Here is a 19,195-nt window from a genome sequence, read left to right as displayed (position 1 = left end):
CTGGAGAAGCTGTGTTCGTTTGGCCCACTGACAAGTGGGTCCACGATCAACCGAGCCAAGACGGCGAGAGGCCCAACCATTTCGCTTCGCCTCGCCGCTTAAACCCTAAACTCAGGCCCAAACCCCTCTTCCTCTTGCTGCCGCTCCTCCCAGTCCCAGCGCGCCACCATGTCGATGGCGGTGGCCTCGCTCCGCTTCCTCGCGCGCCGCCGGCACCAGCTCCGGCTCGCCGTCCCCGGCACGCGGGCCGCATTCCTCTCCGACACGGCGGAGGAGGCCTCGCAGGCGGCGCCGCCGCCGCCGGGCCGTAAGGTGCTGGAGAGCTTCCGCGAGGAGTTCGAGATCGGGGGTCGCCTCATCGCCTTCGAGACCGGGAAGATGGCGCGCTTCGCCAACGGCTCCGTGGTCATCTCCATGGAGGAAACCAACGTCCTCTCCACCGTCGCCGCCGCCAAGTCCTCGGACCCCGTCCGGGACTTCCTCCCTCTAACCGTAAGGATCGTTTTTTCCCCTTCTGTTGACGTGACTTGTATTTCAGAGCCTGTTAGTTTCGCCCTTCTCCTCCCATGTGGCAATTTAATCTGCATATACACAGACTTCCATTTGACGCAATTTTAACTGTTCTCCACCTACAGCATTTGATTTGTGCCACAGATTTTCCCAGGTTATATATTTTTTGTTGACCCCTCCACCTGTTTTTTATATCTTTGTGATAATGATGCTTCATTGATTTGGTTCACAAGGACGTTTTGGTTGCAGCACTATTCATTATTATGTTCTTCATTTGTGCCATACATGACCAGTTTGGCGTTTCAGTAAGAGATTGATCAAATTAAGCTGCTGAATTGCAGTCGATTGTCATAATCCCGGTTGCCGAACCAGCTTTTGCCTATTTTGTGTTTGTTTGACCTGCTTTTACCTACTTTCGTGGCTAATCTTCAACAGCGCACTATAAAATATGCACAACGCAGCACAGTTCAGCAACTGCAAACTAACTCGATGTTATTTACCAATTATCACGCTTGATTTTGGGCAGGCAGTGTTCAGTGCTACATGGTAGTGAAGCATAGTTTTAGTATCCTCAAGCTGTTTCTTACAGCTGCTGTTACCCTGCAGTAGAATTTGATAGAGCTAAATACACTGTCGACCCTTAAACTTCTCTGAAGCACTTAAATAATCTACAGTTTTCTAGTTTAGGGACCTACTTGACCACCCTGGACAAGCTTAAAGGCCCATTGTGTACTTCACTTCTCTCATTGTCAATTGAACTTACTGGGGATACACTTAACCCAAAAGGAAGAATGGAATATGTTTGTCTTCACATTTTCAAGGCAACACTATTCATTTGCTATCTGCATCTTTCCCATGATGAGCATGTTGGTTATTTTGTCGGCTGTAGGTTGATTATCAAGAGAAGCAATATGCTCAAGGTGTTATTCCCACAACATATATGCGCAGGGAAGGTGCCCCTAAGGAAAGAGAACTTCTGTGTGGGCGCATAATCGATCGACCAATACGGCCATTGTTTCCTCGTGGCTTTTACCATGAAGTCCAGGTGATTTTTCTGTTTAATATTTTATTCCTGAAATTCGTGAAGTTTGCACAAGCATTATCACTCATTGATGGATTTGCATCCTGCTTTTGTAGATCACGGTAAATGTACTTTCCTCAGATGGAAAGCAGGACCCGGATGTTATGGCTGCTAATGCATCTTCAGCTGCTCTCATGCTTTCTGATGTACCTTGGAATGGGCCAATTGGAGTAATACGTGTTGGAAGAATTGATGGGAATTTCGTGTTGAACCCAACAGTGGATGAGGTAATATCGATCAAGTGCTACAATATGTAATCATTTTTATCTATCCTCCACTGTGCCTCAATTGTACCCATGATGGTGTACATTTGCACTCTGTGGATATAACATTTCCCAGGAGCGTTTCATGGCTCATGGTGCCTATTCCATTCTTTGTTATTTGCACCATAACTAACATCAGTTTATATGTGGTTTTCACATCCATTGTAAATATTGTGGTTTCATTCTCTTTACTCATATTTTCTGTATATTTCTCTGTGACTTGCAGTTAGGTTTGAGTGATCTCAATCTAGTTTATGCATGCTCACGGGATAAAACACTAATGATAGATGTACAAGCTCGTGAGATAACTGAAAGGGATCTTCAAGCAGGAATGAAGCTTGCGCACTCTGAGGTATTATTGCTTTCTTATTTTAGTTGATGCATTATAATTATATTCTCATGCAGTTGGCTTTGATTCTCAGGCAGTCAAGTATATCGACCCTCAAATTAGATTGGCCAAGCGAGCTGGCAAAGAGAAAAGAGAGTACAAGCTGTCAATGATTTCAGATGAAAACTACGAGAAAATCAGAACATTATCAGAAGCACCAATTGAGGAAGTCTTCACAGATAAATCATACGGCAAGGTGTGTTGGGTATTCTCTTTTGACTGCAGGTCTTCCTTTCTAGTTGAAGTTCTTCCTTTCTAGTTTGTGGAGTTAAAAGCGGAAATGTTCGATTGTGAACTTCCTTAAAGATTTTTGCCTCCGTCTCTAAGGGTGCATTTGGATTGTGACCAAAGTGAGCCGTGCTAATTTTTTGGTCAGGGCCAAAACATTGGCTTTTGTTTGGAGTATGACCAACTTTTTGACATGCCAATGCTCCAGTACCAACTCTAGCACATTTTTCTAGCCAATGTTGGCCAATCCATTGACAAGCAAATCTTCAACCAATTTTGTGTCTAGCCAACTTTTTGGCATGGCAACCTTTGGCACAAACTAAACATACCCTAAATGTAAGTTGCCCAGCCCTGGGATTTTGTGTGGTCAATCTTTATAAACTTTGAATAATAATATGTTTGGAACATAAAGATTGACTTCATGAAATTTGCCCAGCCCTGGGATTTTGTGTGGTCAGTCTTTATAAACTTTGAATAATACTCCCTCCATCCCAAAATAAGTGTCTCAACTTTGCAGTAACTTTAGTACAAAGTTGTACTAAGGTCAAGACACTTATTTTGAGACGGAGGGAGTAATATGTTTGGAAGATAAAGATTGACTTCACGAAAGTAATGTAATTAGATTTGTCTAGAATACCATTTTCACTTCCTTTTGCAAGTATGTTATGATGAAAACTATGTTCAAAGTTTGCCCAAAAAACCATATTTTGACTGTGCTTCAACTATATCATGAAGAATAAAAAACCAACCTCTACCTTTTTGGAGGACTCATCCAGTAATAAGTTAAATCTGTTCCTGTTTTCTGCTTGCACCATGAATTCATTGGATGTTCTCATTTGCTGCAGTTTGAGCGTGGAGAAGCCCTGCAAAAAATCACAGAATCTGTAAAAGAGAAGCTTGAAGAAGAATGTGACGAGGAAAGCTTGAAGTTTCTTCCTAAAGCAGTTGATACTGTGAGAAAGCAGGTAGAGCACATTGATTTCTCTGGAAACTGGGAAATATAGATACAAGTGTGGGCTTTGTCAACAGATGAGCGGAAAATACATTCTTGTTGTTACAAATGCATCTATATCTATCTATATGACTATCTATACCATACCAATATAAAAAAGGCCTGAAGGGGCAGATCCAACTAATCTAGGCCATCAAACCATGTCAATCCAACGACCTAGATTACTCCAATGGCGAGCGCTCAACATATTTAGCATGCATTTAATGCCGTACCAAATATGAACGGACATGTAATTAACGCGCAATTAATATCCAACCTAATATGAGCGTGCAATTAATAGAATGCCTAATAACAACGTGCATTGCACGTACACATTTAGTAGTAGCTCATGGGTATCCTGTTTCAGTATATGTGAGGAATGTTAACTCCAATGATGATGTTTTAATCATATTTTTTGCCGTGCCTAAATGAATGATTCTGACATATCTCATTTTCCACACTGGAACCTGGAACTTTATGTAACATCTGCTGATCTTATCTGTTCAATGCACATGTGTATGTGCAATAGAAACAACAGAGCACATTGATCTCTTTATAATAGCGAATTCTTAACATTTGGCAAACTTGCAGCCATTGTGCCAAACCTCTGTTTCCAGTCATGTGCATGAGTAATTTATAATTGGTAAACGAAAGCTCTGGTCCCTATGCATTCACATGACCTATTGTTTGCTCTAGCCTTCTATACCTCTATTTCTGAATTCAGGATAAATTTTCTGTTCCAGTAGTACATGGAAAACTCTGAGAACGTGTGCAAATTATATTGAGGTATTGGGCTTATTAGCTTTTAATATCAAGATGAAAGTTGTGAGGAGCTACCATCTGTCCTTGGCATCACTTGATAGCATTTCATCCAGTGCAATTTTGTGTGTGTAGAATCACTTATATTATTTCAGTTCATGAAGAGTTGTGCCCTTCTTTTGTGCAGGTCATACGCAAGAGAATAATTAAAGAAGGTCTTAGAGTCGATGGTAGACGACTTGATGAGGTGCGGCCGTTGTACTGCGAATCAAGCACATACCCGATATTGCATGGTTCTGCACTGTTTTCACGTGGAGATACTCAGGTTTTCTCTCTCTCCCTCTCTCTCTCTCTCTCTCTCTCTCTCTCTCTCTCTCTCTCTCCCTCCCTCCCTCCCTCCCTCCCTCTCTCTCTCTCTCCATAGAGGCACACATAATGTCACACCAGAAAGTGATGTCTGTTTAAATCTGAAGGAACTTTATAATGTATTTCAATCAAGTTATTATATGCATACACCACATGAATAATCCGAATTTTGCTTGTAGGTTTTATGTACAGTTACCCTTGGTGCTCCTGGTGATGCCCAGCGATTGGATTCAATTGTTGGCCCACCAACAAAGCGTTTCATGCTTCATTATAGTTTTCCACCATTTTCAATAAACGAAGTTGCCAAACGTGGGGGTTTGAATCGACGTGAAGTTGGACATGGTACATATTTTTCGTCGTTGGTGCAGAGCTGCAGTTTAAAGAATTTATTTGTCCCTAAGGAGATATGTGTAGACCATGTTTTAAAGAATACATAGCCTAGGGATCTTCTGCAAACTGCGGTTCAAAGCATAGACTTTTGGTTTGTTGTGTGCATACTTGGGTTTCTACAATATGCTGAACGGCATCTGTTGCAATATTTAAGTTCTTGATCTGTGATTGTGTTTTCCTTTGTTTTTCTCCTTCTGTTCAGCTTTTCTAATTTCAGCCTTAATTTGTGTTGAAAGTTTTATGAGGGAAAATGAATACCACCAATTTCGCAATTTTGTTTTTCTGTTGTGCAGGCACTCTTGCTGAGAAAGCACTACTTGCTGTGCTTCCTCCAGAAGGTGACTTTCCATATACTGTTCGGGTAAATTCAGAAGTCATGGCCTCTGATGGTTCAACATCAATGGCATCAGTATGTGGAGGTACACATCTTTATTTAGTGTTACTATTATACATAAAATGGAACTCTTGGAGATGTTGTTTTATTAGAACTAAATGCCATTTTATCTGATTGACCTTCATCCGTAGTTTGGTGATGGAAAACCATTCACTTGCAAACGCGTTAGTTTTGCAAGATCATGTCCTGCACTTTGATGTAAAAATGAATCAAGGGTCTATGCTTCGCTCTGTAGCAAAGCCATGATAGGCATTACAATTGCCTTTATCATGTCTATAATGCAGAAATATCTTAAATGATTAGCAAGTGTAACACTTCCAAGAGACCTCTAAAATGACTTTATCTTGTATTGAGTTTAATAGGTTTCTACGGTTCATCTGTTAATCTGGATATAAAAATGCCTTTCCAGCGTCAATGTGATGTCCTTGAACTGCTCTGAAGTTTTTTTTTTTTGGTATTATAAATTCTGCTTTTCATGCATTTCAAAATGGTGACTGACAGGAAGCATGGCTTTAATGGATGCTGGGATACCTGTAAGGGAGCATGTTGCTGGTGTTTCAGTGGGTCTTGTCAGTGAAACAGACCCAACTACTGGAGATATTTCTAGTTACCGTATATTAACGGATATTTTAGTAAGTCTTAGACACTCTTCATTTCCTTGTCAGATTTTGAGAGAACCATTTCCTACTTTTAAGTCAATTTGACTAACTGTATATGTTGCTAGGGCAAAAAAGTCCATTCTGAACTAATCATGGCCATTGACGTACTCAGGGTCTTGAGGATCACTTGGGTGACATGGACTTCAAAATTGCAGGAACAAGGAGAGGTATTACTGCTATTCAGCTGGATATAAAACCTGCTGGAATACCATTGGACATAGTATGTGAAAGTTTGGAGCCTGCACGAAAGGCTCGTAATCAAATCCTTGATCGCATGGATCAGGAAATAAGTTCTGCTCGTGCTATCAATGATGGAAGTTCTCCTCGATTAGGTTTGTTGATGCACTTTCACTGTTCCCTTTTAGGTTAGGTTGATTTGTTGATGTCACAATTGCCTGTCCATTTGCAGCCACACTGAGCTTCAGCAGTGATTCTCTTAGGAAATTGCTTTTCCACAGGAAAAAAATTGAGCAAGATACAGGTATAAAGCTAGCTTTTACCTGATTATTGTTCATGCCGTTTCTTAAGCTCTTCTTTAAGACATTATTCATGTCACATTTGACGTGAGGGTTAAATATTACTACCTCTGTCTCATAATATAAGATGTTTTTTGAGACTATGATAGTGTCAAAAAACGTCTTATATTATGAGACTGTGGGAGTACTTGTTTGTGGAATTTTGTAATTGTCTACTGTGCCACAAATTATTTTGATGATTGATAACATGTGTTTCAGTTTTTGGCAACTTATTTTGGATCCTGTTTGCACTTTTCTTTTTTGTTGTAAAAAACTGAATTGATTTTTTGAAGGCAACACTAAGAACCATCATTGACTCTGCCTAGATGAAATGAAACAACAACAACAACAACAACAAAGCCTTTAGTCCCAAGCAAGTTGGGGTAGGCTAGAGATGAAACCCATAAGATCTCGCAACCAACTCATGGCTCTGGCACATGGATAGCAAGCTTCCATGCACCCCTGTCCATAGCTAGCTCTTCGGTGATACCCCAATCCTTCAGGTCTCTCTTAACGGACTCCTCCCATGTCAAATTCGGTCTACCCTGCCCTCTCTTGACATTCTCCGCACGCTTTAGCCATCCACTATGCACTGGAGCTTCTGGAGGCTTGCGCTGGATATGCCCAAACCATCTCGGACGATGTTGGACAAGCTTCTCTTCAATTGGTGCTACCCCAACTCTATCTCGTATATCATCATTCCGGACTCGATCCTTCCTCGTGTGGCCACACATCCATCTCAACATACGCATCTCCGCCACACCTAACTGTTGAACATGTCGCCTTTTAGTCGGCCAACACTCAGCGCCATACAACATTGCGGGTCGAACCGCCGTCCTGTAGAACTTGCCTTTTAGCTTTTGTGGCACTCTCTTGTCACAGAGAATGCCAGAAGCTTGGCGCCACTTCATCCATCCGGCTTTGATCCGATGGTTCACATCTTCATCAATACCCCCATCCTCCTGCAGCATTGACCCCAAATACCGAAAGGTGTCCTTCCGAGGTACCACCTGACCATCAAGGCTAACCTCCTCCTCCTCACACCTAGTAGTACTGAAACCGCACATCATGTACTCGGTTTTAGTCCTACTAAGCCTAAACCCTTCCGATTCCAAGGTTTGTCTCCATAACTCTAACTTCCTATTTACCCCCGCCCGACTATCGTCAACTAGCACCACATCATCCGCAAAGAGCATACACCATGGGATATCTCCTTGTATATCCCTTGTGACCTCATCCATCACCAATGCAAAAAGATAAGGGCTCAAAGCTGACCCCTGATGCAGTCCTATCTTAATCGGGAAGTCATCAGTGTCGACATCACTTGTTCGAACACTTGTCACAACATTATCGTACATGTCCTTGATGAGGGTAATGTACTTTGCTGGGACTTTGTGTTTCTCCAAGGCCCACCACATGACATTCTGCGGTATCTTATCATAGGCCTTCTCCAAGTCAATGAACACCATATGCAAGTCCTTCTTTTGCTCCCTATATCTCTCCATAAGCTGTCGTACCAAGAAAATGGCTTCCATGGTCGACCTCCCAGGCATGAAACCAAACTGGTTTTTGGTCACGCTTGTCATTCTTCTTAAGCGGTGCTCAATGACTCTCTCCCATAGCTTCATTGTATGGCTCATCAGCTTAATTCCACGGTAATTAGTACAACTCTGAACATCCCCCTTGTTCTTGAAGATTGGTACTAATATACTCCGTCTCCATTCTTCTGGCATCTTGTTTGCCCGAAAAATGAGATTGAAAAGCCTGGTTAGCCATACTATCGCTATGTCCCCGAGACCTTTCCACACCTCAATGGGGATACAATCCGGGCCCATCGCCTTGCCTCCCTTCATCCTTTTTAAAGCCTCCTTGACCTCAGACTCCTGGATTCGACGCACAAAACGCATGCTGGTCTCATCAAAAGAGTCGTCCAGCTCAATGGTAGAGCTTTCATTCTCCCCATTGAACAGCTTGTCGAAGTACTCCCGCCATCTATGCTTAATCTCCTCGTCCTTCACCAAGAGTTGGCCTGCTCCGTCCTTGATGCATTTGACTTGGCCAATATCCCTCGTCTTCCTCTCTCGGATCTTGGCCATCTTATAGATGTCCCTTTCGCCTTCCTTCGTGCCTAACCGTTGGTAGAGGTCCTCATACGCCCGACCCCTTGCTTCACCAACAGCTCGCTTTGCGGCCTTCTTCACCATCTTGTACTTCTCTATGTTGTGTGCACTCCTATCCAGGTATAGGTGTCTAAAGCAATCTTTCTTCTCTTTAATCGCCTTCTGGACATCATCATTCCACCACCAGGTATCCTTATCTTCGCTTCTCCTTCCCCTGGACACTCCAAACTTCTCTGAGGCCACCTTACGAATGCAAGTCGCCATCTTCATCCACACATTGTCCGCATCCCCTCCTTCCTCCCAAGGGCCCTCCTTAATGACCCTCTCCTTGAACGCCTGAGCTACCTCCCCCTTGAGCTTCCACCACTTCGTTCTAGCGACTTTAGCCCGCTTATCCCGCTGGACACGAATCCGAAAGCGGAAGTCAGCAACCACCAGCTTATGCTGGGGTACAACACTCTCTCCAGGTATCACCTTACAGTCTAGGCACGCACGCCTGTGTTCCCTTCTCGAGAGGATGAAATCAATCTGGCTAGAGTGTTGGCCACTACTAAAAGTCACCAGATGTGATTCTCTCTTTCTAAAGAGGGTGTTGGCTACAATCATGTTGTAGGCTAGAGCAAAGCTTAAGACATCTTCTCCTTCTTGATTCCTGATGCCATAGCCAAAGCCCCCATGCGCCCCTTCAAAACCTGTGTTAGATGTACCCACGTGGCCATTGAGGTCTCCTCCTATGAAGAGCTTCTCACCAATCGGTACACTCCTAACCATGTCTTCCAGGCCTTCCCAGAACTCCCTCTTGGTGTTCTCATTGTGGCCTACTCGCGGGGCATACGCGCTGATAACATTGAGAACCAAGTCCTCAACTACCAGCTTGACCAGGATAATCCGGTCCCCACGTCTCTTGACGTCTACCACTCCATACTTGAGGCTCTTGTTGATCAAGATGCCTACGCCATTTCTGTTTGCAGCCGTCCCCGTGTACCATAGCTTGAAGCCGGTATCCTCCACCTCCTTCGCCTTCTGTCCTCTCCATTTGGTTTCTTGGACGCAAAGGATATCAACACCTCTCCTCACCGCTGCATCAACTAGCTCCTGAAGCTTCCCTGTCAGAGACCCTACGTTCCAGCTACCTAAGCGAATCCTCCTAGGCTCGGCTAGCTTCCTTACCCTTCGCACTCGTCGAGTCAAATGCGAAGACCCTTGCTCATTTTCCACTACATCCGGGCGCCGATGTAGCGCGCCACTAAGGATGCGACGACCCGATCCTCGCTCACTTGCCACCGTATCCGGATCAAGATACGGCGCGCCACCTGGGGGGTGACGGCCCGGCCCTTGCCCATTTTCCACCACACCCGGGTTCCGATGTGGCGCATCGCTGAGAGGGTTACGCTCCAACGAAAATCTTTTGGGTTTCATCTCCATAAGAGTGGCTGAGTTTTTACGTTGGCTCGCCAAGCCTATCACAACCCTCCTCCTTTACCCGGGCTTGGGACCGGCTATGTTGAGACAACATAGGCGGAGTTTGCCTAGATGAAATGAAATGAATAAAAAAGGGCTGCCCGGTGCACGTAGCTCCTGCTTGCGCAGGGTCCGGGGAAGGGTCCGACCGCTTTGGGTCTATAGTACTCAGCCTTTCCCTACATTTCTGCAAGAGGCTGTTTCCAGGACTCGAACCCGTGACCTCATGGTCAGAAGGCAACAGCTTTACCGCTGCACCAAGGCTCCCCTTCATGAAATGAAATGAATACTTTTTAATATTTGTAAAGACTAAAAGATTAATCTCAGCTGAGCATTGACTGCTTGCAGGGTTGCATTCTTTAAAATTTGAAGTTTTTCTTTATGGTTGCAGAACCTGGACTAATAATAAGAATAAAATACTGATACAGATTGTTTCATTTGATGATAGGACATATGTTGCTACATACCACCTGTAGATCCCACGTCAGTTCATGCTTGGGGATTCACATATTTTTATCTTTTCACGTAGCGCATACACATTTTTTATCAAAACGGAGCGCATCCAGATTTCACACCCTAATAAAAAACCAAGTGTACGTTACTGTCATGTCTAAAACATGATTGATACAATCTTGATTCTGTCATCACGTAATGGTTTATTCATTTCAAGTCCTGATATATGGTCAAGTAGCTTTGGGTGACGTCATCATCATCTGCCTGGAAGCAGTAGGGGTGTAAAAGTAAAACCACGGTCTTTGATGTTAATACTCCTTGGGCTGTGTTTCTACAGACTTGCTTTTGGGCTGTGTTTCTACTTGCTTTGTTTTGCTATTAGCTGTCACTCTATGTGGAGTCTGCATGTCTGTGATAAGCCAAAGTCAGAAATTCAAATTCCCTTCAGGATTAACTGGATATGGACGTATTCTAAAAGAAACTGATATGGGCATAATTTGTCACCATTCTGTTTCGTAACTTGTATATTTGAATCCATGTATGTAGTTCATTTAGCTATCCCTTCTGTATTTTGTAAGAATTTTTAGGCAGCTAACTTTGTAATTAATTTCCATTTTCTCAAGGTGCACGGGTATCTGTTAGTGATGGTACAGTCACTATTGTTGCTAAAACTCAGCCAATTATGGATAAGGCTATTGAGAAGGTATGTATCAGTTATTCAATGGCAGGTCGCTTAATCCAGATATGACATCACATTCTTTTATCATTCCTTGCAAGTGTTTGGGAGGAAGATTCTTTACATGAGAGCGTTTAACCTGTTCTATGTCTTTGCAGGTTGAATTTCTTGTGGGTCGTGAAATTGAAGTTGGCAAGACATACAAAGGAATTGTTTCCTCAATAAAGGAGTATGGCGCTTTTGTGGATTTCAATGGTGGACAGCAAGGTCTTCTTCACATTTCTGAGCTATCACATGAACCGGTATTTCTCTTGATATTCTGCTTCACATTTCTGAGTTGTTTCATGGACCAATTTTTATCATGAAATTTTGTAGAAGGTTGATAGGACTGACTATCTTGATTCTTTTACTTTGCCTTGAATAATTCAATGCCATTCCTTCAGAATATACTCCCTCTGTTCACAAATATAAGATGTTCTAACTTTTTTCTGAATCTGATGTATATAGACACGTTTTACTGTTTTAGTGTGTAGTCTATATTAAAATAACCAGAACATCTTACATTTGTTAACGAGGGTGCATGAATATTTTTGGATATGTGGTACTCAAGTTGAAAAGTGTTTGCTGGTACCGTTTGAATTCTTTAAGAGGATATTTGGTTCCAGGATTGGGTTGGTCTCTTTGGTTCAAGCCTTTCTTGCTTGGTTTGAAGACCAGATTGGGTTGGTCCACCACCAATCCTAGTTTAGACTCCTGCTTTTTTCTTTCTGTTAATAGAGATTCCTCTTTGCTCTCTCCTTTTGAATGAAAGTGGTGCTTGCGATGCCCCTCCTTTACTGCCTTGACTCACTATAACTATAATAGATAAGGAGCAATGATACTGTGCCATAAAAAACTATGAACCAGAGTTTTTGTTACCTTCTACATCGCATTTATAAGTTCTCCATTGTATTCTATATACTGGCAAAGCAGCTTTTAGTTAGTTCTAATATTTGTTTATTTTGTTTTATTTCCTTTCTTCCGTCAGGTTTCAAAAGTCACGGATATTATATCGGTTGGTCAAGCGCTCTCATTGACATGCATTGGACAGGACGTGAGGGGTAATATTAAACTTTCACTCAAAGCAAACCTACCCCATCCCCATCGGCCTGAAAAGGAGTTAGCAAGTGAGGATGCTACTCTTTTGCCAAATCAAGACGTTGTTGGTTGTTCTGCCGTGGAGAACATGCCCAGCAAGGATGCTGAAGTCAAGTCATCCAATAGCAAAGATGAAGATGACACAACTGAGGAAACGCCTGCATTTCCTACTCCTACAGTTATAATTCGCAGTGCTGCTGACTGCGATGCTCAAGATGTTCCAGATGGTCCTACTAAGAAACGTTCAAAGGCGGCAAGTTCTAAGGTTGCAAAGCCATCCCCTAGAGCATCTAAACCAACCAAAGAACAGCAGGAGGCTAGGAAAGCTACCCCTAAGAAAGCATCAACTACGTCAACTGCCAAGAAAATTAAGAAAGAAAAGGCTGATGATTCTGCAAGTAATGGGCTTGATAAAGGGAAGAAGGCTGATGATTCTGCAAGTAATGTGCTCGATGCCATTCCAGAAAAGGAAATAAGCAACACCCTGAAGCATCCGAGTCCCAAGAACTTCCGCTCAGGTTCTATAAAGCTGGGCGATGTAGTCACTGCAAAGGTCTACCAAATACGGGCCTATGGGTTAGTACTTGAGCTGAGTGATGGAGTTCGTGGAATGCACAAGTTTGTGGTAATTTCCTACCCAGCTCTCTGGTGTTCTCTTTTGGTTAATGCTGCCGCACGCAGTATTTCATACATTGTTCAATTTTTTGAACCCGTTGTGGTAATGTCATCTTTTGGTCTTTGGTACTGAAATTCGGGTGAATGTTTTTGCAGGAAAATAGCCAAAACAACTTTGAGGTTGGAGAGGAAGTGCTTGTGAAATGCGATACTTTCAGTGCCAAGGGTGTCCCAGTCTTCTCATTGCTTGATTAGTAAAATTTTGATGGGGCTAATTTGCTCTACTCTAGAGCTCTACGGAGATACAATTGTAAATGTGTAGTAGTTAATCCACTGACTTAATAAACATGGGAAGCAGCGAAGCAGCCTCAAATTTCGTCGGAATGCTGCACGAGTTTGTGCTTTTGCAGCCGTCGTGAGCATTTTGCTCCTGCATTTTTACTCTTCTAGCATGCAACCATGTATTAGGAGGAGGGAGGCGAAAATTGATCATATGTGACTCAGCTGAAACATCGGACCCCAACTTTTGTATATTGTTAATTTTTGATGGCCACAATGTTCCTCATTTATTGTATTAAATAATTGTTAAAGTCAAATTTCATTTCTATGTACCATGGTTCATCCCATCAATTCACTCGGTTCTTGGCAGTTTTCTAGGACGTGCATCAATATAATCATCTTTTTTTTTTGACAAAGCTGAATTCACTTCAAAGAAGATTGGTTATTTTCTTTAGAAAGGAATCAGGTATAAATTTAACTCAGTAACAAGTATCCTTCAAATTGTGACCATCCAGTTAGAATGTTCACGCATGACTTCTTACTTTTGGGCAGAAACTTGCACGCAGAACAGAAAAATAGCATTGAATGCATGATTTTAACTGTTGGATTATATCTATGCCATTTGTACGCAGCACAAAAAGGTACCCAAGCGGCGATGTCAATTCAAGTTTTGGCCTCGAGTTTCACGAAAGCACAAGAGAAAGAGATTCAGCCAAGATCAAGTACTTGGCATGGGGCATCTGAGGGCTTTGTCTCTATACATGTTGATGGTAAGTACGATATTAGTATGAGGTCAGGAGCTACAGATGTGGTACTTAGAGATGATAAAGGGAGAATTTTCCAAGCTCATTCCTTTTGCGCTTGACAGGGCAGCAGCTAAGCTCAAGCAGTCTAGATGGAATTCATCTTGCAAATCAAATAGGCTGTCATAAAGTAGTTATTCAGTCTGATTGTGTAGGAGTTATTGATCCTCTTCAGGAAGGTGGTTTCTGTACCACAGTTGCTGCTCTAATATTCGAAGACATTCGTATTCAACAGTGGTGAATCTAAAAAGAAGATGGAGGGTGGGCTTCAAATTTACGTCGAGAAAATTAAATGCTCTTTTCAAGAAAAAAACAATTATCTCCAAATCCATTTGTCCAAATTAGCTCAAAACTCTCCGAAATTACCACTGGAATCTAGCGGTGAGGAGGATTAAGGTACCAACTCAAAAAATATCTAAATTACATTCATGGGCAAGTGTATGCGCTGATCGATTTGCTTCTTCCCTCGGACAATGCATAAATAAGATTTTACCAAAAGAGCTTGCCTGAAATCGGGTAGCGCATACACTTGCCCATGAATGTAATCTAGATAGTTGTGGGCGGGCTGATGATCCACCTACTTTTATTATCCTGCTGTTAATTGACGATGTAAGTTTGATTCAAATTTAACAAAATTAATGATGATAGCATTCCCTAAAAAAGGCATCGAAACATTATAGCTCTTATTTGGCCAACTATCTTTTCTTAAACACAACACATACACATAAATACACTCACTCCTATGAACGCACATACGCACCCCCTGCCCTTACGAGCAAAGTATTAGGCACATGTGACATCGATCGATGAGGAGGATTAATAGTACCAACTCAAAAAATATATTAATAGTGCTCCTAACTGAGGATTGAGATCAAACGCCAGGACGGTCCACGCAAGATAACCTCCTGTTGTGTTGACCGAGAGAGCAACACTGCTCTGGAGTATTGTTTGATTAATTAATAGCACTCGTAATTAGCTAAAGAGGACCCTCCTGCAGCTGGTCCATGGCGAGTATGGTGCTGAGGTTCATGGGGTGCATGTAGTCGGTGGACCCGTGCATGAACTGGCCGACGATGATGCGGTTGGCCCGCTCGGTGGGGTGGAAGGCGTCCCAGAAGGCGAACACCTCCCGGTCGGCGCACACGTTGGACGCCGCCGTGCACAGCCCGATCCCGTTGTACGGCCCCTGCCCACAGCACGCCACCTTCACGTTCGTGAACCCTGCACGCACGCAACCACAAGAACCAATTAGTTAACCACGATCACACGGCGGCGTTCTGCAGGATCGGCCGTCGCTCCGGCTGGCGGCAAGCAAGCACGTATTTACCGTAGCTCTGCGGGTTGGCGAGGTAGTCGAAGTTGGCGCGGTAGGCGTTGGCGGAGACGAAGACGTCGGCGCCGGCGTCGCGGTTGAGGCCGCTCACCATGTCCACCAGCTGCGGGTTGAAGAGGTCCACGGCGCGGTTCAGCTCCGCCGCGCACTCGCCGTTGCTGCTGTGCTGCGCCAGCTCCGCCGGCACGCACCCCAGCGGCCCCGTGCCCGTCACGATCACGCGCCGCGCCCCCAGCTCGTACAGCCTCTGCACGCACGGTGTCAGTTCGTCGGTCTCGTTCGGAATGGAAGGCGAGTGAATTCGAGAAGTTGCTGCACTGCACAGCACATGCATCTGCAGCGCGCCAGTAGTGAATTCTGCGACTATAATCGGTCGCCAACTCGCCATGTGTATACGGCTGTCTTTACCCTGCATGCACGGTACCCTTTGCTGGCTCCATTTATACTTGTCTTTACAGCTTGGGGCAAAAGGCGTGTGTGTGTGGGTGTACACGAGAGAGGTTTCATGCTGCAGGTGGGGGCTCACCAGTTGATTTGACTGGTGGGTCATGAACTGCTGCTGGCTGGCTGGTCTATGTTTTTTCATGTGCTCAAACTTATTTCACGAGCATTACTCCCTGGAACTGTAGCGGCAATCTGGCATCCATTTATGTAGAGATCTTCCTTCCTTCTTGCTTCAATTCGGTCATAACTCTATTGCAGCTGCGTGCATGCACGAATCGGCCATGTCAACCTGTAGCTAGAGCAACAACTCAAATATACGTTCACAATTATTTTTTTACTGCACTGTGCATAAATCGAAATACCAGATCTGTCGCTCTCTTCTTCATGTGTGTCCTAACGGGTGCCACACATGCCCTTGCTTCTTATGGCCATGTCAGCTTGCAGTTAAGCAACAAACAGTTGAACGTCCAACGTTCTAGTATTTCTTACTAATTCCCTAGTGCACTGTGCACAAATTTGGAAGCAACATCAACTGTAAATTCACCCGGAGACTTACCGCGAGGATTTTCCTGTACTCGGAGACGATGAAGCGGACGTAGTCGGGGAGCGTGTACTGGCGAGACCGCATGGACATGGGCACCAGGTAGTAGTTGTTGACGAAGTCGTTGCCTCCCAGCGTGATGAGCACGAGAGCACCGCTGACGAGCCTCGCCGCCTGCTCCTCGCCGGCGAAGGCCCTCAGCTTCCGCTGGTACTCCCCGAAGTAACGCAGCTGATCCCCCATCCTAATTATGTTCACCTGCTCCATCCATCATGCACGCATCATTTATAAACCGTCACGGTGTGGCAAGCGCTGAGCATCATTTATATCTCTCGTAGTCGTAGTAGCACGTACAAACTGCACTCCCGTGTCGTTGAGGATCCCGACGCCGGCCGACGCGAAGTTGGCGCCGACGAGAAGCTTCGCCCCTCGGAGCTCCGGGCTCAGGTACGGCAGCGCAGGCTCCGCCCCGAGGTGCTCACCTGAAACGACGGCGTCAGTACGTGACATGCCGTGCTCCAGTTCGAGCTCAACGGAGCAGCATTTTCCTATCTGAAACTGAGATGCATGCATGGCGAATGGAGGCATGGAGTGTATTGTAGTAGTATTACTGATGATATCGGGGATGTTGAGGCCGTTGGAGAAGCGGCCCGTGGCGCGGTGCGACGGGAAGTCGATGCCGTAGGGCGGCGCGTCGGCGCGCGCCGTGGTGAGGAGGTAGTTGTTGTTGCCGTTGTCGACGAGGGAGTCGCCGAAGACGAAGAATGCCCGCGGCGCCGCGGACGCCGCCGGGGCACGCGCCGCCGCCACGACGAGTAGTACGGAGACGAGGAGAGGAATGACAGCGGCGCCCATCTGCTCGCGACGTACGTACGCTTGAGACCTGGAGAGAATAGAGATGCACGGCACGGGTGGCTAGGCAGGCTACGCGCGCACTAGGAAACTGAGAAGGTGGCGATCGAACGTGCGCTTTATACAGGCCGTCCGGACAGCTTGATAGACGCCCTCGCAAATGCGTACTACTCCAAGCAGCGTGGTGGTTGGGGGATGGGTAGGTGGTGCCTCGGAGGACGTACGCTCGATCGGCTTGGATCATGTGCCGGGCAACGACCCAAGCAGCGTGTGATCGACACAGGTTGGAGAAGCCTTTTGTGTTCGTCAAAGGAGGGGGGGTTGCACGGCCGGTGCGTGCCGGTATTTAGGGTTCGTACGGAAGGAAATAATGCTTTGCATCATGGCTGTCTCGTTTGCTGCTTTGGAGGGAAGAGAATTCCAGTTATGATGAGTAGGAGTAAGATTTAAAGTTGGAAACTGGAATTACTACAAGTGCGATTGGTGTTGGAATTACATGTTTAGTTTGGCATCACGACAGTTTGTTAATTCAGTTGAAATTCCCGTGGATTTTTTTTGACCTACTCACTGATACATGCTTCTTAGTAAATTCAGTATGCTGCTACAGTACTATTTCCCAAAATATAAGGCACGGTTCACTTTTTCTGGTCTTTGTTCCATAACTTTAACTATGATTTTCACTTATTGTATGTCTATGTCTATAAAATTATTGTAAAAACTTATAAAATAAAATTGCTTTGCAAGACAAATACGATGATGTCATTTTATACATGTTCAATTCATGTACTACTGTGGTATATTAATGTTCAAAGTTGCTCATCAACAATCTGCAAGGTCATGGGCGCCTTATATTTTGGGAAGGAGCGAGTAGTATAAATAAATGACCCCTAGGCCTCCTTTAGTTCATAGGATAGGAATATCTCGTGAAAGAAAAATCGCAGGAAGTGAGATGACATGTATCTCAAATTCTATAGTGCAAGAGCTATCATTTGATTCATAGGATATGGTTTTTTTATTGGGTCTAAGCTGATATTTTCTTTCAATTTTTCTGCTCTTTGTTGCACAACTTTGACTATAATTTACAATTATTTTATGTCTATGTATATACAATTTGTACAAAGACTTATGAAATAAAACTGTTTTCCAAGACAACTATGGCGATGTCATTTATGCATGTGTTAACCCATGTTGGAATTACTAGAAGTGCGATTGGTGTTGGAATTACATGTTTAGTTTGGCATCATGGCAGTTGGTTAATTCAGATGAAATTGCCTTGGATTTGTTTTTACCTAGTGACTGATACATTCTTTCTAGTAAATTCAGTATGTTGCTACAGTACTATTCACTTCTTCCCAAAATATAAGGCTCGGCTCACTTTTTCTGGTTTTCGTTGCACAACTTTGACTATGACTTTCACTTATTGTAGGTCTATGTCTATAAAATTAGTATAAAGACTTATGAAATAAAAAAATTGCAAGACAAATACAATCATGACATTTATACATATACAATCTGTTGGGGAACGTAGCATGCAATTTCAAAAAAATTCCTATGCTCATGCAAGATCTATCTAGGAGATGCATAGCAACGAGAGGGGGAGAGTGTGCGTACGTACCCTCGTAGACCGAAAGCAAAAACATTTGACAACGCGGTTGATGTAATCGAACTTCTTCTAGCTCCGACCGATCAAGTACGGGACGTACGACACCTCCGAGTTCTGAACACGTTCAGCACGATGATGTTCCTCGCCTTCTTAATCCAGTAAGGTGTCGAGGAAGTAGATGAGTTCCGTCAGCACGATGGCGTGCTGATGGTGATGGTGAAGTGATCCACACAGGGCTTCGCCTAAGCACTACGAAGATATGACCGAAGGCGTAAACTGTGGAGGGGGCGTCACACACGGCTAACGATTGTTGGTGTATGTTCTAGGTGCCCCC

At 44.1% G+C, this 19,195-nt stretch overlaps 2 protein-coding genes across 3 annotated transcripts; one reads left to right on the top strand and one right to left on the bottom strand.

Annotated features, from left to right (window-relative positions):
* The first annotated feature begins 100 nt into the window (after positions 1-100).
* Positions 101-13,611, top strand: LOC119322335 (polyribonucleotide nucleotidyltransferase 2, mitochondrial-like). The gene is made up of 16 exons (XM_037595833.1): positions 101-492; positions 1,400-1,555; positions 1,648-1,818; positions 2,081-2,206; positions 2,277-2,438; positions 3,316-3,435; positions 4,408-4,545; positions 4,766-4,928; positions 5,270-5,395; positions 5,872-6,002; positions 6,142-6,361; positions 6,439-6,510; positions 11,202-11,281; positions 11,413-11,556; positions 12,282-13,016; positions 13,163-13,611. The coding sequence occupies exons 1-16, from the start codon at positions 169-171 to the stop codon at positions 13,259-13,261; spliced, it is 2,967 nt and encodes a 988-aa protein (XP_037451730.1). The 5' UTR covers positions 101-168; the 3' UTR covers positions 13,262-13,611.
* Positions 13,612-14,743: 1,132 nt separating this feature from the next.
* Positions 14,744-17,333, bottom strand: LOC119326553 (GDSL esterase/lipase At5g33370-like). Of its 2 annotated transcripts, XM_037600186.1 has the most exons (5): positions 17,018-17,333; positions 16,761-16,888; positions 16,422-16,664; positions 15,416-15,668; positions 14,744-15,309 (listed from the first exon to the last, which is right to left on the bottom strand). In XM_037600186.1, exons 1-5 carry the CDS (start codon positions 17,259-17,261, stop codon positions 15,065-15,067), a joined length of 1,113 nt encoding a protein of 370 aa, XP_037456083.1. In that variant the 5' UTR covers positions 17,262-17,333; the 3' UTR covers positions 14,744-15,064. The 2 variants fall into 2 exon arrangements, with proteins under 2 accessions (XP_037456083.1, XP_037456082.1); XM_037600185.1 differs by having other exon boundaries at positions 16,761-17,333.
* Between the last annotated feature and the right edge of the window lie 1,862 nt (positions 17,334-19,195).

The sequence above is a fragment of the Triticum dicoccoides genome, chromosome 6B (genome assembly GCF_002162155.2).
Source record: "Triticum dicoccoides isolate Atlit2015 ecotype Zavitan chromosome 6B, WEW_v2.0, whole genome shotgun sequence".
Classification (NCBI taxonomy): Eukaryota; Viridiplantae; Streptophyta; class Magnoliopsida; order Poales; family Poaceae; genus Triticum; species Triticum dicoccoides.
This window is presented reverse-complemented; position numbering and strand designations above follow the sequence as displayed.

What these genes read in the sequence shown, in the direction of transcription:
- LOC119326553 (XM_037600185.1), bottom strand. Translation starts at nt 17,261, where the DNA reads ATGGGCGCCGCTGTCATTCCTCTCCTCGTCTCCGTACTACTCGTCGTG. An exon ending in ACGACACGGGAGTGCAGTTT is followed by an intron (nt 16,665 to 16,760) that starts GTACGTGCTACT and finishes TGGATGGAGCAG; the next exon opens with GTGAACATAATTAGGATGGG. An exon ending in AGTACAGGAAAATCCTCGCG is followed by an intron (nt 15,669 to 16,421) that starts GTAAGTCTCCGG and finishes CCGTGCGTGCAG; the next exon opens with AGGCTGTACGAGCTGGGGGC.
- LOC119322335 (XM_037595833.1), top strand. Translation starts at nt 169, where the DNA reads ATGTCGATGGCGGTGGCCTCGCTCCGCTTCCTCGCGCGCCGCCGGCAC. An exon ending in GGGACTTCCTCCCTCTAACC is followed by an intron (nt 493 to 1,399) that starts GTAAGGATCGTT and finishes TGTCGGCTGTAG; the next exon opens with GTTGATTATCAAGAGAAGCA. An exon ending in TGAACCCAACAGTGGATGAG is followed by an intron (nt 1,819 to 2,080) that starts GTAATATCGATC and finishes TGTGACTTGCAG; the next exon opens with TTAGGTTTGAGTGATCTCAA.